General features: G+C 41.3%; 1 protein-coding gene across 2 annotated transcripts in view; it reads left to right on the forward strand.

Moving 5' to 3' along the window:
* prkcaa (protein kinase C, alpha, a) overlaps positions 1 to 15,154 on the forward strand; it is a 108,943-nt gene that overhangs the window by 47,175 nt on the left and 46,614 nt on the right. For both annotated transcript variants that reach the window (XM_035636691.2, XM_035636692.2), the window contains exons 4-5: positions 13,232 to 13,343; positions 14,517 to 14,645. In XM_035636691.2, coding sequence (XP_035492584.1) covers positions 13,232 to 13,343; positions 14,517 to 14,645 — 241 coding nt within the window. The remainder of the gene's footprint in view (positions 1 to 13,231; positions 13,344 to 14,516; positions 14,646 to 15,154) is intronic.

Raw genomic sequence — 15,154 nt, forward strand, 5'->3', positions numbered from 1 at the left:
AACTGACCTGAGGGTGACACAGCAGCAAGACAGAGCTCACACAGACACTCTGTGAATAGCCAATGCCATTTGACAGGATTCACTATTTTCTGTCTGCAACTCCACAATATCAACGAGCAAAAACCTAGCAAACACACATTGTTTAAATCATTCATTTAAAGGGAAGCAGTCACACGGTGTAAGAGAAATCAAATTTATAATATTAATGACTAATGCTAGTAGGGATGTAATATTTAAAAGGGCATATAGGAGATGGTTTGCGTACACTCCAGCAGGTCCTTTGAAAAATAGGTGTTCTGGTGACGAGGCCTGGGACATGCTGCCTCATTACAGACTCTGCTTGGGAATTGAGAACAAGATTAAACTGGAGTGGAGCTAAATTAAATAATCTGCGCTACAGTCATCTCGGGTCTGTTACAGGCAATGGGGCCTTTCATCTGTTCAGACTGTTGTCACCCAGATGTTGTCTACGAACACCTTGTCATCGTGTTCACCATTTTATCATTCAGCTAGCGACTAGTGCACAGTAGTCTATCCCGGGGATATTATTTTTAGCACCTTTTGTGAGTGGCAGAGGTCCTAGAAAGATGATTCTGCTCGTAGTGATGTGGTGTACTATGTCATCCGCTGACATGAGTTTGCCAATTTAAGTCACCAAAAGTTTTTTCTTGCAGTCAGAATGAATGGTTGAACATCTTAAAGAAATCAGTTAGCAAATTTAAATAAATGAAAAAAGCATCAGAGGGGTGATATAATAAATACAAGCTGTATACTATAGAACCGCAGCATCCAGAACAGGCAAATGAGAGGAAACAACAGCCTCTGCGGTTCTTCCACAGTGGCAAGCCAAAAAGCTCATTCTTCTGCTTTTCTTTCTCTGCCATTTGATGTTCTAATCACACTAAAACTGCAAATATTTCTTTGGCCACAATTATGATTACTGTGTTACACAAGACTTTAAAGTTTCATACCTTTGCTATCACCACAAACATAAGGAAGATGCGTATTTGCACAATTAAGACTGTTCGATCCAAATTAAAGCAGCTGCATATGTCTTTGGCAGGACAACAGTCACTACTGTGCAGGCGCATGGAACAGTGTTCACAAAAGCTGACTACCATGGTGTTGTGAATGGCTGGCATTAAGAAATGGTGACTGCTGTTCGCAGCGGTGTCTATAAATGCCAGCTGGCGATATTTAAACATTGAACGGCAGTAAAAATTAGATGAATAATTAACTCCGTCAACTTTTTGTTTGTGATGTGTGAATTGGTAAAATACCCAAAGTTAAGCGCAAGTGATTGTACGCTTCTTTAACTCTGATGTTTCACTTTTTTAGTAGGGGTGGGCGATCAGGCGATCATATACAGATCTGATCTCTCCTCAGTACGCTGGTACTCTCTCCATTAAAAAATAAATATGTGTTGGTTATAATGAATGCACGCGCAGTTTTGTCAAACAACACTCTTTTACTATAGTCATTACGGTATCCGCGTTCTCCAGAGCGTTGCAGAAACTTCCCCGCAATCTGATCGATTCCTCTGAAAATCAGATCATATGCCAAATTAAGATCGATTCCGATTTAAGATGGTCAGATTGCCCACCCCTAGTCTTTAGTCCAAAAGAGTAAATGATCTACAATATGGAGGTCATTCATTTATGACTAGTCCTCTACCAACAATTGACCTTTTCTAATGTGCTGAGACAAAAATGCAGTTGATAATGAATGTAAATAAGTTTCTCTGATGTAGAGTCCCTCAGACTGTTGACCATGCATCATAGTTGGATGGTTGTTGTTTATTCCTTGCAGCAGACTGATGAGCAGAGGCTTGTGAACTCTCTCATCTTAGACCCTGAAAGAATTAAGCTTTCCTAATCCAACGCATGCTCATATAAACAATTGTGTGCGCGTCTTACAGAAGTATTGCTGAAATCTACTTCAAACCCAAACACATATAAGTCCTCACACAACATATTGCTATTTAACCCGAATTGTTATTTAAATGAACTCTTTTGTCACTGAAAGCAGGGCTGATTACATAAAGATGAAAATGGATGTTGTTTTGAGTTCCCATTCTCTGTGACAGAGAAAAATAAAAAATAAATATGAGAAGATGAGAGTTTATTATTCTGTCTGGGGAGTCTTTATAGAGTTGGAATGTGGATCCTAACAGTTGTCTAAAACTGGATTATTGATCTTTAGACACACCATGATCCTATTGCGCTTGCCTTTCCTTTCAGGGACTTAACATTGCAAATGACGGCAGATGACTTGTTAGAATCCAGGTAAAGTTATAGTTCTGGATGCTGCTGTAATGGGTTGCACTTTTGACTGTTTGTGTGTTTGTCACTGAAAGATCGTCAGAAAAGCTTCCTTGGATGCCGGACAAAACAATTTCAGAGCTCCGGTTCTGAGTTTGTTACCTTCTCAACAGTGGCTATTATCTTCAGGAGGATACTGCTGCCAAGACACGACTCAAGTCAACAGTTTAATTTCAGTTCAGTTTAGTTGAAGATACTGCGATTCGAATGATAGAAGTCACTTCATTAAGAGCATTGGCTGGGCATGTAAACACTGTTGCACACTTCAATGATATGAGCCGTCTAGTGTAAAGCCTCCCTGTTTCCCACCAGTGTAAATAAAAATGGTTACTGAGCAGTAAAACAGATAGGAGGGGAGCAACACAGCTACCCTCTGTTACAGGGAACAAATGTGATGATTGTGAAGTAACGTTGAAAACCGGAACACCAACAGAGCATTTTGCTGTATTTGCGCCGATTAATTGAAAACTTTTAAGGTCAGTTTGACCCAATACAGATACTTTATTAAGCAACCTCTCTGAGACAACCACCATGCTGCTTCCATAGATACAAATAGGTGCAATATTTATCATAATACTTTACTAATAAGTTTGAAAGGGACAGGAGGACAGATAGCCAGCAGCACAAGCGTTCCACAGCCCCATTATTATATTTTGGGTTCACAATATCATACATGGAGCAGTTAAGGATGCACCATTTTCTCAAAATGTTAACTGGTATTAATAATCAAGTGTGTCATGTCCAAACAAACTGTCATCTGTTGTAGTGTCTATTGCATTTATTAAAAGAATCAACTCAGTATAATTTAAATTTTTTACATTTACATTACATTAGGATTTAGTCACAGGGCTGTCACTGGAGAAGAACGTCTTTCATCACAACATGGGATAGAAACGTTTGGGACTGTAGATGAAATCCCTCAGTTTAGTTTGTTTGAATTCTCATTTATTCAAACAGAATTCGATATTTGTTTTTCGGTTTATTCCAAGGTTTAGGTTCTTTTCCTTAATTGAAAAAAAAAAGTGTGAAAAAAAAGAATGATCCCCATAATGTGACTATGCAAACAGCTTGTTGTCACCAAGATGATTATTATCTAGACAACAAAAACACACACATAGGAGCCTTTCCAATATGGCCGCATGCATGGGAAAAAATGATGACTGGTCAGCTCTTTCTCCTCACATCTTCTTCATTCCCTCCATCTCCACACACGTGTGTGCAATTATTTGATATACATATACACACTTGTATACACACACAAACACATTCTGTTCCTCTGAGGTTTGTTTACAGACAGTGTCTGGCAGCCAGTCTTGCTACCAAGCATGCTAGATATTACTAATGACCAGTGCATGGGAGAGTTGGAACTACTCTTGACCCTGAATCAACATAGTGTCACAGTTCCTGCAGGACGCATGTTTGTCCTCACCAGTGCCTGCCAGCAGTCTACAAAACCACTCTCTGATATCAGGATGACGTTTTAAAGCACCCAGTGCTTTTGCATGTTTTAGTTAGCATTTCCCAAGTAAACCAAAAGGTTTTGCATTGACCTTTTAGGCAGCCATTGAGTTGTATAAACTATATAAGTACAAACTATAAAAGTTTAAAAGACCGCAAAACTTTCAGAGCTCCATACTTTTTTTGAGATTGGTAATCCTCAACTTTTTAAATAGTTATCTTACCATTGTTTCCATTCCATTTCTAATACTATTGGTGATAGCGTAAAGGAGAAAGGCCTGATGTGTTTATGATCCCGTCAAACAGGCAGACGTGCATTAACTGTCCTGCATGTCACCGCACACAAACACATTTGAAACAGAAGCCTGAGGAGGTCTGAAGTCTAAACTTGACTTGGCATTTGAGAGAGTGAGGTCTGAAGCTGAACCAGCAGTGGGTTTGAAGCTCAACACCAGAAATAGAAGGATAGAAGTTACAGATAGGTCTGTCTGCTTCTCCCCATCTCCCTCTGTATCCCAAGAGACTTAGAAACAGGTCTGTGTTGCTGCTTATGCGATTCATTGCAGATTAATAACCAGACAATAAAAGCAGAATAAAAAAAGGGCATACAAAGTCATATTTTGTGAAAGACTAACAAAAAGCTTGTTGCCATTACATATTGAAAAGGCAGCCAGAGAGAAATAACAGGTTAATGTCCACTGTACACCTGAAGCCAAACCAGCATTTATGGCCTTAAGCCGCTGTTGTCTGAACACAGTGAGTATTTATGACACAAACAAATTTTTCCCTCAGTCAGACCTGAGCCTGACGCCGGTTTACAGAAATAAGTTGGCCTATTTTTCACATTCTACTCGTTTTTAGTTGCCCCATAAGGTTGTAGTTGGGGGAGCACTTGATCTGGTTCTACATTAAACATAAATATCTCTTCCCCTTGTTTCTCTCTCTCCCTCCATGCACACATTTCTTTTCACACCAGGGACTACATGTTTGCTGCATTCCAGGGCTTGTTTTTTCCCCCCCAATTTCTCCAGCTCATAATTAAATCCCTGCGGACATAACAAAGATAGCACAAACAAAAGCTAACTTTTATAGAGTTTCTGCGAAGCAAACCACACGGCTAAGACCACAAGAGATGAACTGCGAAACCACTGCCCCTGTCAGCGGTCTCAATACAGTGAAAAAAGACGCTGGTTATTAGATAACTTTTTAGAACACATTTATCAAGAACCTGACAGATGGTGGCCGTCCCATAGGCTAATTTATTATCGCCTTTGGTGTTGCAACCTGACCGAATGAATCGGCAGGTCTAATTTTTTATTTGTACTTCTTATTTTTATATGCCTTATCAGGGTGGAGTAAGTGCACAGCTGATGTGACAGCCATGACAGACCGACTTGTCCTCTTCTGACCCCTGTGCATGTCACTCACAGCTTGTGTGCATGGTTATGGTAATTGCAGAGCAAAATATCTCTGCAGTGCCCGTGTGTGTAAGTGTCGTATTAACTGGGAGCTAATTTTTCTCCAGCTGTGCAAAGCCAAGCAGGAGAGTTGATCCATTTTGTGTGGTGTTCTGGTATTTTGAGCTACACTATTACAATATTAGAGACACACTAAAAGGATTACCGTTACTGCTTGTGCGTGTTTGCGTGAAATGTGTAAGTGTTTGTCTGTATCGGCTCAAAAGAAGTGGGTCTGATTTGCAGCAGGGGGGTTCATGAAGGCCTGGTTGCCACAGCAGGAAATGAGGATACTGTTATTAGGAGGTAGGGGCCACACACTGGGTGCCTCCATCAGCATCTGGGTTATATATATATATATATATATATATATATATATATATATATATATATATATATTAAATTTTTCATGCTTAGTGATGGTACATTTACTAATGATCAAACAAAAGATTCCTCAGATTTTTTAGGCCACTCTTCTGCAACTGCTCTGGTGGAAAGCTGAAGAAAAACATTCCAGACCTGATGCAGCTGCAAGAAACTGTTTGATATTCACGAATACACAGCAGATAAAATGCTGGTTTAATTTTCACCACAACTCACAGAGAGCTTTCTCTTGAAAGGAGCAAAGGCCTTCACAGACCCCCAAAAAGCATCTAGATGTTCTGGATCGAAAATCTTGAACAATGAACCAAAACAATCAGCGTGAAACGATACTACTACTCCAGCACATGGCATTCATAAAAAGGCCACTTGGCAGGGGTTAAAAATGTCCGTCTATTATATCTATAGCAGACAGATGTGTTAAGGGATAGCACACGGCAAGGGAAACCCCCTCTGAGCTGTGGTGGCAACCTGCCCTCCCTCTCAGCACTCAGCAGCTTAGTGAAAGGCCAAGAGGAATCAGAGTGGTGAATTATATGCTAAAAATAGTAACCTTGCCGAGCCTAACGCCTCACGTCTGGATAACTGATAGCTGCATTTTGTTCTCTTCATAGCCTCTTCTCCCCTTGGTAACCACAGCTTTTACTCCTGTAGCTGCAGGCCAAGAATATTCACTAGAAAGTAGCCAGCAGCTCTGTGTGTGTGTGTGTGTGTGTGTGTGTGTGTGTGTGTGTGTGTGTGTGTGTGTGTGTGTGTGTGTGTGTGTGTGTGTGTGTGTGTGTGTGTGTGTGTGTGTGTGTGTGTGTGTGTGTGTGTGTGTGTGTGTGTGTGTGTGTGTGTGTGTGTGTGTGTGTGTGTGTGTGTGTGTGTGTGTGTGTGTGTGTGATGATGATGACGACTAGCTCAAGCTAGAATTTTAATCAAGCCTAGTGTTACATTACTGAGTGCTTTAAACATGCCTGTGGTCGATGTGATGTGTGAGTGGCATGGTCTCTCTCGCACACACCCAAACGCACGCAAACACCCAGACGCACGCACACACACACACACACACACACACACACACACACACACACACACAAACACACACAAACACACACAGAGACATGTATTCATGCAAGCATGAATTCAAATGTCATCTCCCAGTGAGAGATGATGGGTAGAAGAGCGAGTAGAGTAGTGGGTGAGAGAATGAACACGAGGGGGAGGAGAGAGAACTCGGATGAGAATTAGATGGTGGTCAATTGTTGTCTGATGCTCAAGGAAATTTTCTTTATCCAGGAAATTGTTCACCTTCGAGCATTACTGTCACAACCTATTCCTCAGTCCTGTGGGGAACAGATGGGTCGTTTTTTTCATTTCATTTGTAGAGGACCGTGATGTTCTCTGGTAAATCTTAATAAACATTGTGTTTTAAAAATCCCCCCCAAAATCTCTCTCTCTCTCTCTCTCTCTCTCTCTCTCTCTCTCTGGCGGCACATGTCACACCAGGTGGATCTCTTTCGACTCTGTGGGATGCAGGTGGACTGAATGAGCTACCCAGCCCCTTTGATGATTGCTACACCCGGGTTATTCCATATTCTTTCATGCTGTAAAATTTAAAAAAAAAGGAAGAAAAAAAAATAGAACCACCGGTGTTTTGTTTTCTCTTACTGTGAACGGCTGTTGCTTCACCAGCCTGAAGCAGATTTTGACAGACTTGTACGGTGGCCGGGAGCGCTAAGTGCACTGCAACCAATAAAAACACTGGCAAGTACATAAAACATGACCAATTCAATTTCACTTGAATGACTCATGTGCTCCTATATACACATAACACTATAAAGGCAAACACCCTGTAAATACACACTGCGAAGTGAATCCGCAAATTCCTTTTGTTCTTAAAGTCCGCTTCTCTCAATTAGTGTCAGTGTTAACATGCATAATATGCACCTTGAAAAACAAGCGCCCTCCCAGTTTGACCTTCAGTTGTTGATCCCTGTGTCCGCACAGACCAGATGCATCACCACAGGACAATCATTTAGTAGTTGTTGTTTTTTTTTCAAAGGCATCAGAGATAAAACAAGGTGCGGCACCTATCCGTCTGTTCAGTGCTACAGCAGAATCTTTGTCCAGATTGTTATTTTTGAATATTTGATCATTTATTGTATTATAAAATGTCTATAACGCATTGGCAGTGCTTGGAAAACAAGGATGCTGCTGTTGTATGACATGCATTACATGTTAATGAATTACAGTGTCTCAAGACACAGGTTCCTTTGTCTCATAGCGTTTGCTCTGGGTTAACAATAAGGTTGTTTGGGTGTTGAGGTTTTTATGCGAGTGCATTTAAAACAGAACCCTCTTGATTCAAATAATAATGTAAAAGTGGCATAAAAGTGGTAGCACTTACACGTATGTGTATTCAGAAAAGCAAAGTTACGGAAATGCCTTCATTGATTAAACAAGGTGAAAATATCCTGGTTTATCTTTGTAAGTAGTGTAGTGTATGTTGGATGGCGGGTGACCCTCGTCTGTAGCTTCTTTCACACTTCCTGTCAAAGGTCTGTGTGCACAGAAGCGGAGCGGAGGGGGTCACGGAGCCAAAGCGATGACTTTCTTAAAGGGAGAGCTGCAACCGCTTCTGTGTAAACACCCGGGGGGAATAGCGACGGCTCGTCTTAACAGCAATTCAGTGGGATCTCTAAATGAAAGGACCTTTTGACATTATCCGACTCCCCGGTTCTGCTGGGAAGCCTCTGCTCAGCTGCACGCTGCCAAGCTGTTCATTGACAGGGGGCTGCTCCGCGTTAATTAAGCTTGGTTGGAGAGTCTGGCTAATTAGTTAATATGAGGGTGCTGACCCCCCGTGCTGCTGTTTTCATCACTATCTCCTGGTCGCCTTGTGATCAGCCCTCTGCCCTGTGTTTGTTTTTGATCTGTGACCTCACATGCTTTATATAAATAAATAGCATGTGTGTATATATATATTGGCCGATATATCCTGTACTCCCTATTATCGATATCTGCATCGGCCCCCAAAAATCCATGTAGGTCGGTCTCTACTCTTAATGTCTGTGTATGTGACATCTGCATAATCCCATTGGCTCTCATGTTAGCCACTAACCAAGGGGAAACCTCCGAGCTACATCATCCAGTCAACATGTAACTTCCCCTGGCTTTGTTTTGCCACCATGGCCTTCTTGTGTTGGGCCTAGTGAATGAGTTCATCATTGCTTTCAGTATTGTGCTCTGCTCACCCTGCTGCTCTGGCAGGGCAGCGCCACCCAGTCTGTCTTGAATTTCCCATTAAGACCTAATTAGGCTGTAATAGAGGAAAGGAGCCACAGGGGTAAACCATCCATCCCACAGCTCGCTGAGAGGATGTGTTAATGGACAATCTTGTGTTCCCAGTGACGTGTAGTCGGTTACACTCGTTTACAGGTTTCCTTCTTCTGCTCAGAACAACTCGCCCTAGTGAATCTTTAAATGGCACCTTGCAAATCAGTGGCAGGCTGGATGTTGACATATGAGTTTTTAGCTACAAGTGGTTGAACATTAGGGCATTTTAATTACTGTTATGATTGGTGACTAATTAAAAATTGAGGTAATTTAGCAATTAAATGTGAATTCAGTATTCATTGCAGGGCAATGTTGGCCTGTTGGTTGGTCCACCACTTTGGTCCAGACGGAAATATCTCAACAACGAACTTGATGGACTGCCATGCAATTGAGCACAGATATTCAGAGGTAGAAATCATTTTGACTGTTGTGATGCCAAGAGTTTTGCATATCACTTGATATAGACATTTATGTCCTCCCCAGGACGGGTTTTTAATAACTCATGGTGATCCCCTGTCTTTTGATTGGGGGCCATCATTGGGGAATTTCCTAATATTCCTGAACATGGCAACCTTTATACCTGCTTTATTTCTAGTAAGTGCAGTTTCACACAGCTGTTATCATTGCTGCAGACTCGTAGTCTTGTGCTTGACTGCAAACTGAAGACATTATTTTAGACTCTGGAAATATTTGATGATTTCTGTTCTTTGTGACATTTTATAGATGACTCAATTAATCGTTTTAAAGAGAGGAAATCAATAGAGTACATCAGCTATATAAATGATTGTAAAAACTGCTCAAGACATCCGCACAGGTAAGATAATTTAGTGATTTCTGGAGGGTTTTCTAGCAGTGGTTGACCACTTCTTAGATTTATACATTTATGTGTCAAGAATCTCTCAAGACTTATAGCACTGGCGTTTTTACTGACCCGCCCCGTCACCTCGTCGCCCCGTTGCCAGTCTGACGTTTTATTGTGAGTGTTTTTCCATCATCGCGGAATATTAAAGCCATGTTTCTGCCATCAAAAGCTGATGTGACAGTTGATAAAAGATGCATGATTCATCTGCAGCTGAATCAGTTGCATCACTCATTGATGCTGTAGATGGAGGGAACAGAGAAAGAGGGGGGATAATGAGATGATAATCCAACAGGTTCAGCTGTGTGTGGGTGGACATGAGTAAGTGCAGCTGGCCCACCCTCTCCCTCCCTCTCTCCCAATCTCTCTCTCTACTGTCTGTCTACCTCCGTCATCTTCTTGTCTGTCCTTAAATAACACACTGACCACTGGTACATGGTGTGGTCAGGGCTGCTAATTGGATGTACAGGTTGTAATTTGCCTTATATCAGCATAGAAACTATAGATTGACAAAATGGGTTTAAAATAATTTGGCAAATGTATTAGAAAAAGGTATGATTTGGAGATCTATCATGTATAGGTAATCTGGTTATCAAGGGGAGATATTTCAGATTTTCTTAAAAGCCAGACAATGCATAATTCTTTTTCACCCTAATCCAACCAACACAAGTCAGTTGTGATTCCCCATTGTGACGGCACCCTTTGGTTTGTGAACTGACGCTTTGAAGCCTTGAGTTTTGCCTTTTGACCAGCGCCATCGTGTTGTTTATTAAACCTGAAGTAACCATATTTTGAGGAGCAGGGGGTGGGTCTGACTGACAGCTCGTCTGACTGAGGGCTCGTCCACCTACACCTGTGACCTGCACCCATTGACCGTACTAGCTGTCAATCACATGGCTTACCGTGGTTTATCATCTATTTTACTCTAAATGGGACCATACTTTACTAAATGAAACCCCAATGGAGTCGCCCCTGGTCATTCTAGAGAATACAGGTTTTAGGCACTTCTGCTAAGGCTTCACTTTCCGGCCCCGGTGACTACGTACATTTTTATGGGTGAAGCTAAAATTGAGTTTGCACAAAGTGTGATGTTGGGTGACTTTAGAGTCCCTCAAGATGATTTTAATCTCATACCATCAAGTTAATAGGAAAGTGGTTGCTTATTTATCCCTTACAGGAGTGGGTGTCTGAAAGACGGACAAAGGGAGGATTTGTATTTGTCCATAAATGTGTGAAGCCAGATTGGCAGCATGAGCTAAGGAGCCCGAACAGGTCTCTGTTGCATTAGTCCAGAGACCAGTGTCAAACAGACTGAAAAGACAAATGGGAGCATTGATCACTATGGCGCCTCACGGTGTGATACTGTCAGGTCTCTCCGAGATATATGACATGCTGCTCCGCTTGTTGATGATTTATTTCTTCTGGGTCAGTCAAGCTCTTTAATTACATTTCACATCTGAGACTTTCTGAAGGTGCTGAACTGAAAAAAAATATTTTTCTCCCTTTCCTGGGAGAATGAAGCTCCTCTGTTTCCAGGAAATACACAGATAGGTGAAGAAGAACAAGGGACTAGCCTGGACAATGTTCTCAATGCTATCTGTAAGAGATTGACAGTAGGGCACAATTTGAGAGCGAGGAGGAAGGTGGCAGTCCTCCAGTTTTCCCTCCAGCAGAGTTTGCTTCTTAAGAGTGCACTAAATGAATTAATGACTTCATGCACTGTCCTGTAATAGGATGTAATATGAGTGCTGCAGTGGCATTCTAATTTATCTTAACTACACCACTTACCTTCAAATAAAATCCAAATATTACAGCAGAAGTAGTAACATGCGCAGCACGTGTGTACTTTATGCATCATTACACAAAAGAATGAAGCAGGGTGGTAACGGGTTCTGCTTGTTCAACAGATCACTTACTCCAATAAAGCCTCAGGCTTTACTTAACATCGCCAGATATTTACATAGGTAGTTTTGTGCCATTTGTTTAGTTCAATACCATGTTATATTGAATTGTAAATGATCTGCAGTGAGAGACAGAACTGTCAGCTGAAATGCAGTGTGTTATCTCCAGTTAAAGCCACACTGCTGGTTCTGATAAATCCACCAAATCCTGCCTGAATGTGGTAACACCCCTCACGTAAATGTTACCTTATTTGAGTATACAAATCATCCAAATTTATAGTGGATGCAGGCCCAGTGAGTGTTGATCAGTGTTTGATAAAAAGATGCGTGCTGCATTTACTCGAAAGAGGGTAAGGAAGCCACCTATGCAAATATCAGTGTGTACAGTTTTACACATGCTCAGTGTTGTACTCTCCATTAAACCCTGATGATTTTCATACTTTGACTAATATAATGTTAATATCGACACAATAGGATGATGACTGAAAATCTAAAATGGCTTTGATGACTGTTCACGCTCCTTTACTGAACAGACAAAGGGACAACGATACATTAGGCATGCATCTCAGATTCTGACATTTAGATTTCCACAAAACATAAAGTGTTCAATAATTCCTACATGTAATTTGTGGGCCTGAAAATGTATCATGTAATTGCAAGTGAAGGATATTTCTTGTTGTGGTGCTTTTCAATTTATTGTAATGTGATCTTACGTAATGCCCCGATGGGAACAGTTTGATGAGGTCAAGGAAGATGGAAAGACAACCCAACAACAAAGGCTTCATAAAAGACTGATACAGATTGATTTGTCGCCACTTCAAGTTACAGAAGAATTTTTTTTACTGATTGCGTATTAAACCGCGGCCTGAAGTGATTGCCCTCAGTGGGCCCTCGGCATTGAATCGTCTGTGACGCAGTAGGCTGATTTCAACTTCCATTCGTCCTTCAAATATCAGTGAGGGATGTAAGGGATGCTGCCCAATCGACTGAAACCATGTTTCCTGGATTGGGATTTTGAAATGATGGCATTACTGAGGTCACATCTTAATTTTTTTTGTCTGTAACTTATCCTGGGACACATCATTTCCTCCCTTTTCAAGACTTAAGATACATGTAACTTTATTGTCAATCTACCCTGTATTAGTATTATAGTACACAGTAGGGATGGGATTTTGCTTCTTCTCTGCAGCCAATGGGGCTACAACAAACATTTAACCGTGCGAAACAAGATGTTTCAAAAGAACATTATAAGGTGCCTCGGGAGGAACAAAAACAAACTCTGCAGAACAAAGAGCCCATCAAAAAAATCAGCTGAAGTCAAAGTTACTTTTTTAAACCACATTTCTCAGCAGGGTCATCAGTGGGCCACAGACAGGTGATTTTCAAATTGTTATTGCAGTTGTCTTTCCAATTTTGTGGTTTTGAGTACCGTAAAGAAAATATTTTTCTCTAATTTAGTAGTTTGCTTCTTTGATCGTCACATTCTCTCAGTTTTATTTTTTCATTCCTCTTTTTCTCTCTCAATTCCTCCAGGATCCCAGAACAAAACACAAGTTCAAGATCCACACCTATGGGAGCCCCACCTTCTGCGACCACTGTGGCTCTCTGCTCTATGGCCTCATCCACCAGGGCATGAAATGTGACTGTGAGTAATCAAATTTAACATCAATAACATTTGACTCAAGTGTATAAGAAACAAGCCACGTTTGAAATGAGGAAGTGTTTGGGTTAAAATGGATGATTTATGTCTAAAAATAATATCTGTCAGATAATATTGTTGTTGTGCTTTAATCAATAGTATACTCTGAATGTATGTTTAGATTGTAAATTACAGGTTCAGGATTTAGGAAAATCAACCCTGCACTGTTATACATGTCATTGAGGCGTTGTCCTTCTGTTTTTCTCTGTATACCACAAACTAGTGTATTTTCCTCCCTCCTTGATCTTCACTCATTGAAATTGCACATTGTCTATTTTCAGTCAGCTTTGTTCGCTGCTTCAATCTTCTGTTGGTGAATTAAAGTCTGAATGCCTTAATGAGCCTCTAAATGCATTATCCGCCACCTACTACGGACCACCAGTTACGCCTAATGATTTCTCCAGGCTGTACATAAATAGAGAGGTGGAGCGGCAAATTATTTCGGCAGATCAACTGCACATCTAGTTACAGCGCAGTAAGATTGTACAGTGAGTATTTTAGTGAGCGCTGTTGACACAAAAAAAAACGTACAGGTTAACACGGAGAGGGAGGTTGCCGCGTAGCCACTTTTCATTATCTTTTCACCTACTCACCTGGTGGCATTATGACATAACCACTGGAAACTGTTCCTAATCCGTGACAGGGCGGCTCAGCTGCCAGACACACATACCATCTACTGTATGCATAATATCGCCAAGCTGAATCTGGGTCATGACTTTGTTAACTCCTCTCTGTCATCAAGCTTTGAGGGGAAAAAAAAACAAGGTGAAATTGAAATATGTCCTTATATTGGTACGGTTAATCTGGAGGACATTTTTAAAGCAGCTTACTACGTTAGAACAGTAGGCCACGAGAGTTGCTTCTGTGAGATGGTGTTTTATCAAACAGATATTTTATCAGAATTATGATATATTGCAGTTTTAAATAGTCCCACACATGTGAAACCCCACATGTTATTAGTCAATAAAGCAGTTGAGGTGTCTTTTATTAGGTAGTTTACAGCATCAGTATGTCAGCCTGTGATAAGAAAAACATTGAGTCAGTCGGATAGGTTTGATTGAATACCTTTATCTGAACAAAGTCCTCTCCCTGATCTCTTTTATCTCCTCTCTCCTCCAGCCTGCGATATGAATGTCCATAATCAGTGTGTCATGAATGTGCCAAGCATGTGCGGAACTGATCACACCGAAAGGAGGGGACGTCTTTACCTCAAGTGCGAGGTCAGCGTGGATAAGCTGCAGGTCACAGGTATGCCCTCCTCCCTTTCAATCAGCACACACACTGAGATGTATGGGCTTGAAAATGCAAAGTGTGATGTATCTGAACTGATTAAGGTGTGTCATGTTAGACAGTGAAGACACTCTGTGTGTGTGCGTGCGTGCATGCATGCGCATGTGTCAATCCAGGTGAGCTGGTATGAGTGTGTAACTGGCTGAAGATTGATGCTATTGTTCCCTTTCGATCGTGAGCTGAGATCAGTTTCAGTACTTTGCTCTTTTTGCCCCTGAGCCCTGGCTGGCTAATTTCACACAGACATTCGCTCTCTTATCACCTGCTCGCATTAACATGAATCAAACCCTGCCGCAACTCGGCCTACTTGTGATGCAGTGAACCCTGCTGCCGTCAGCGGGACTGGCCTTGTGACTATCAGTTTTCCGCAAAAAGGCTATCGTTTCTTTTGGTGAACAGATCGATAGAGACTCTCCTGCTAAATATTCTCCTGCAAGAAACAGTTCACAGTTATGACACACTTGGAA

This window comes from Scophthalmus maximus, chromosome 8, assembly GCF_022379125.1.
Source record: "Scophthalmus maximus strain ysfricsl-2021 chromosome 8, ASM2237912v1, whole genome shotgun sequence".
In the NCBI taxonomy this organism is placed as follows: Eukaryota; Metazoa; Chordata; class Actinopteri; order Pleuronectiformes; family Scophthalmidae; genus Scophthalmus; species Scophthalmus maximus.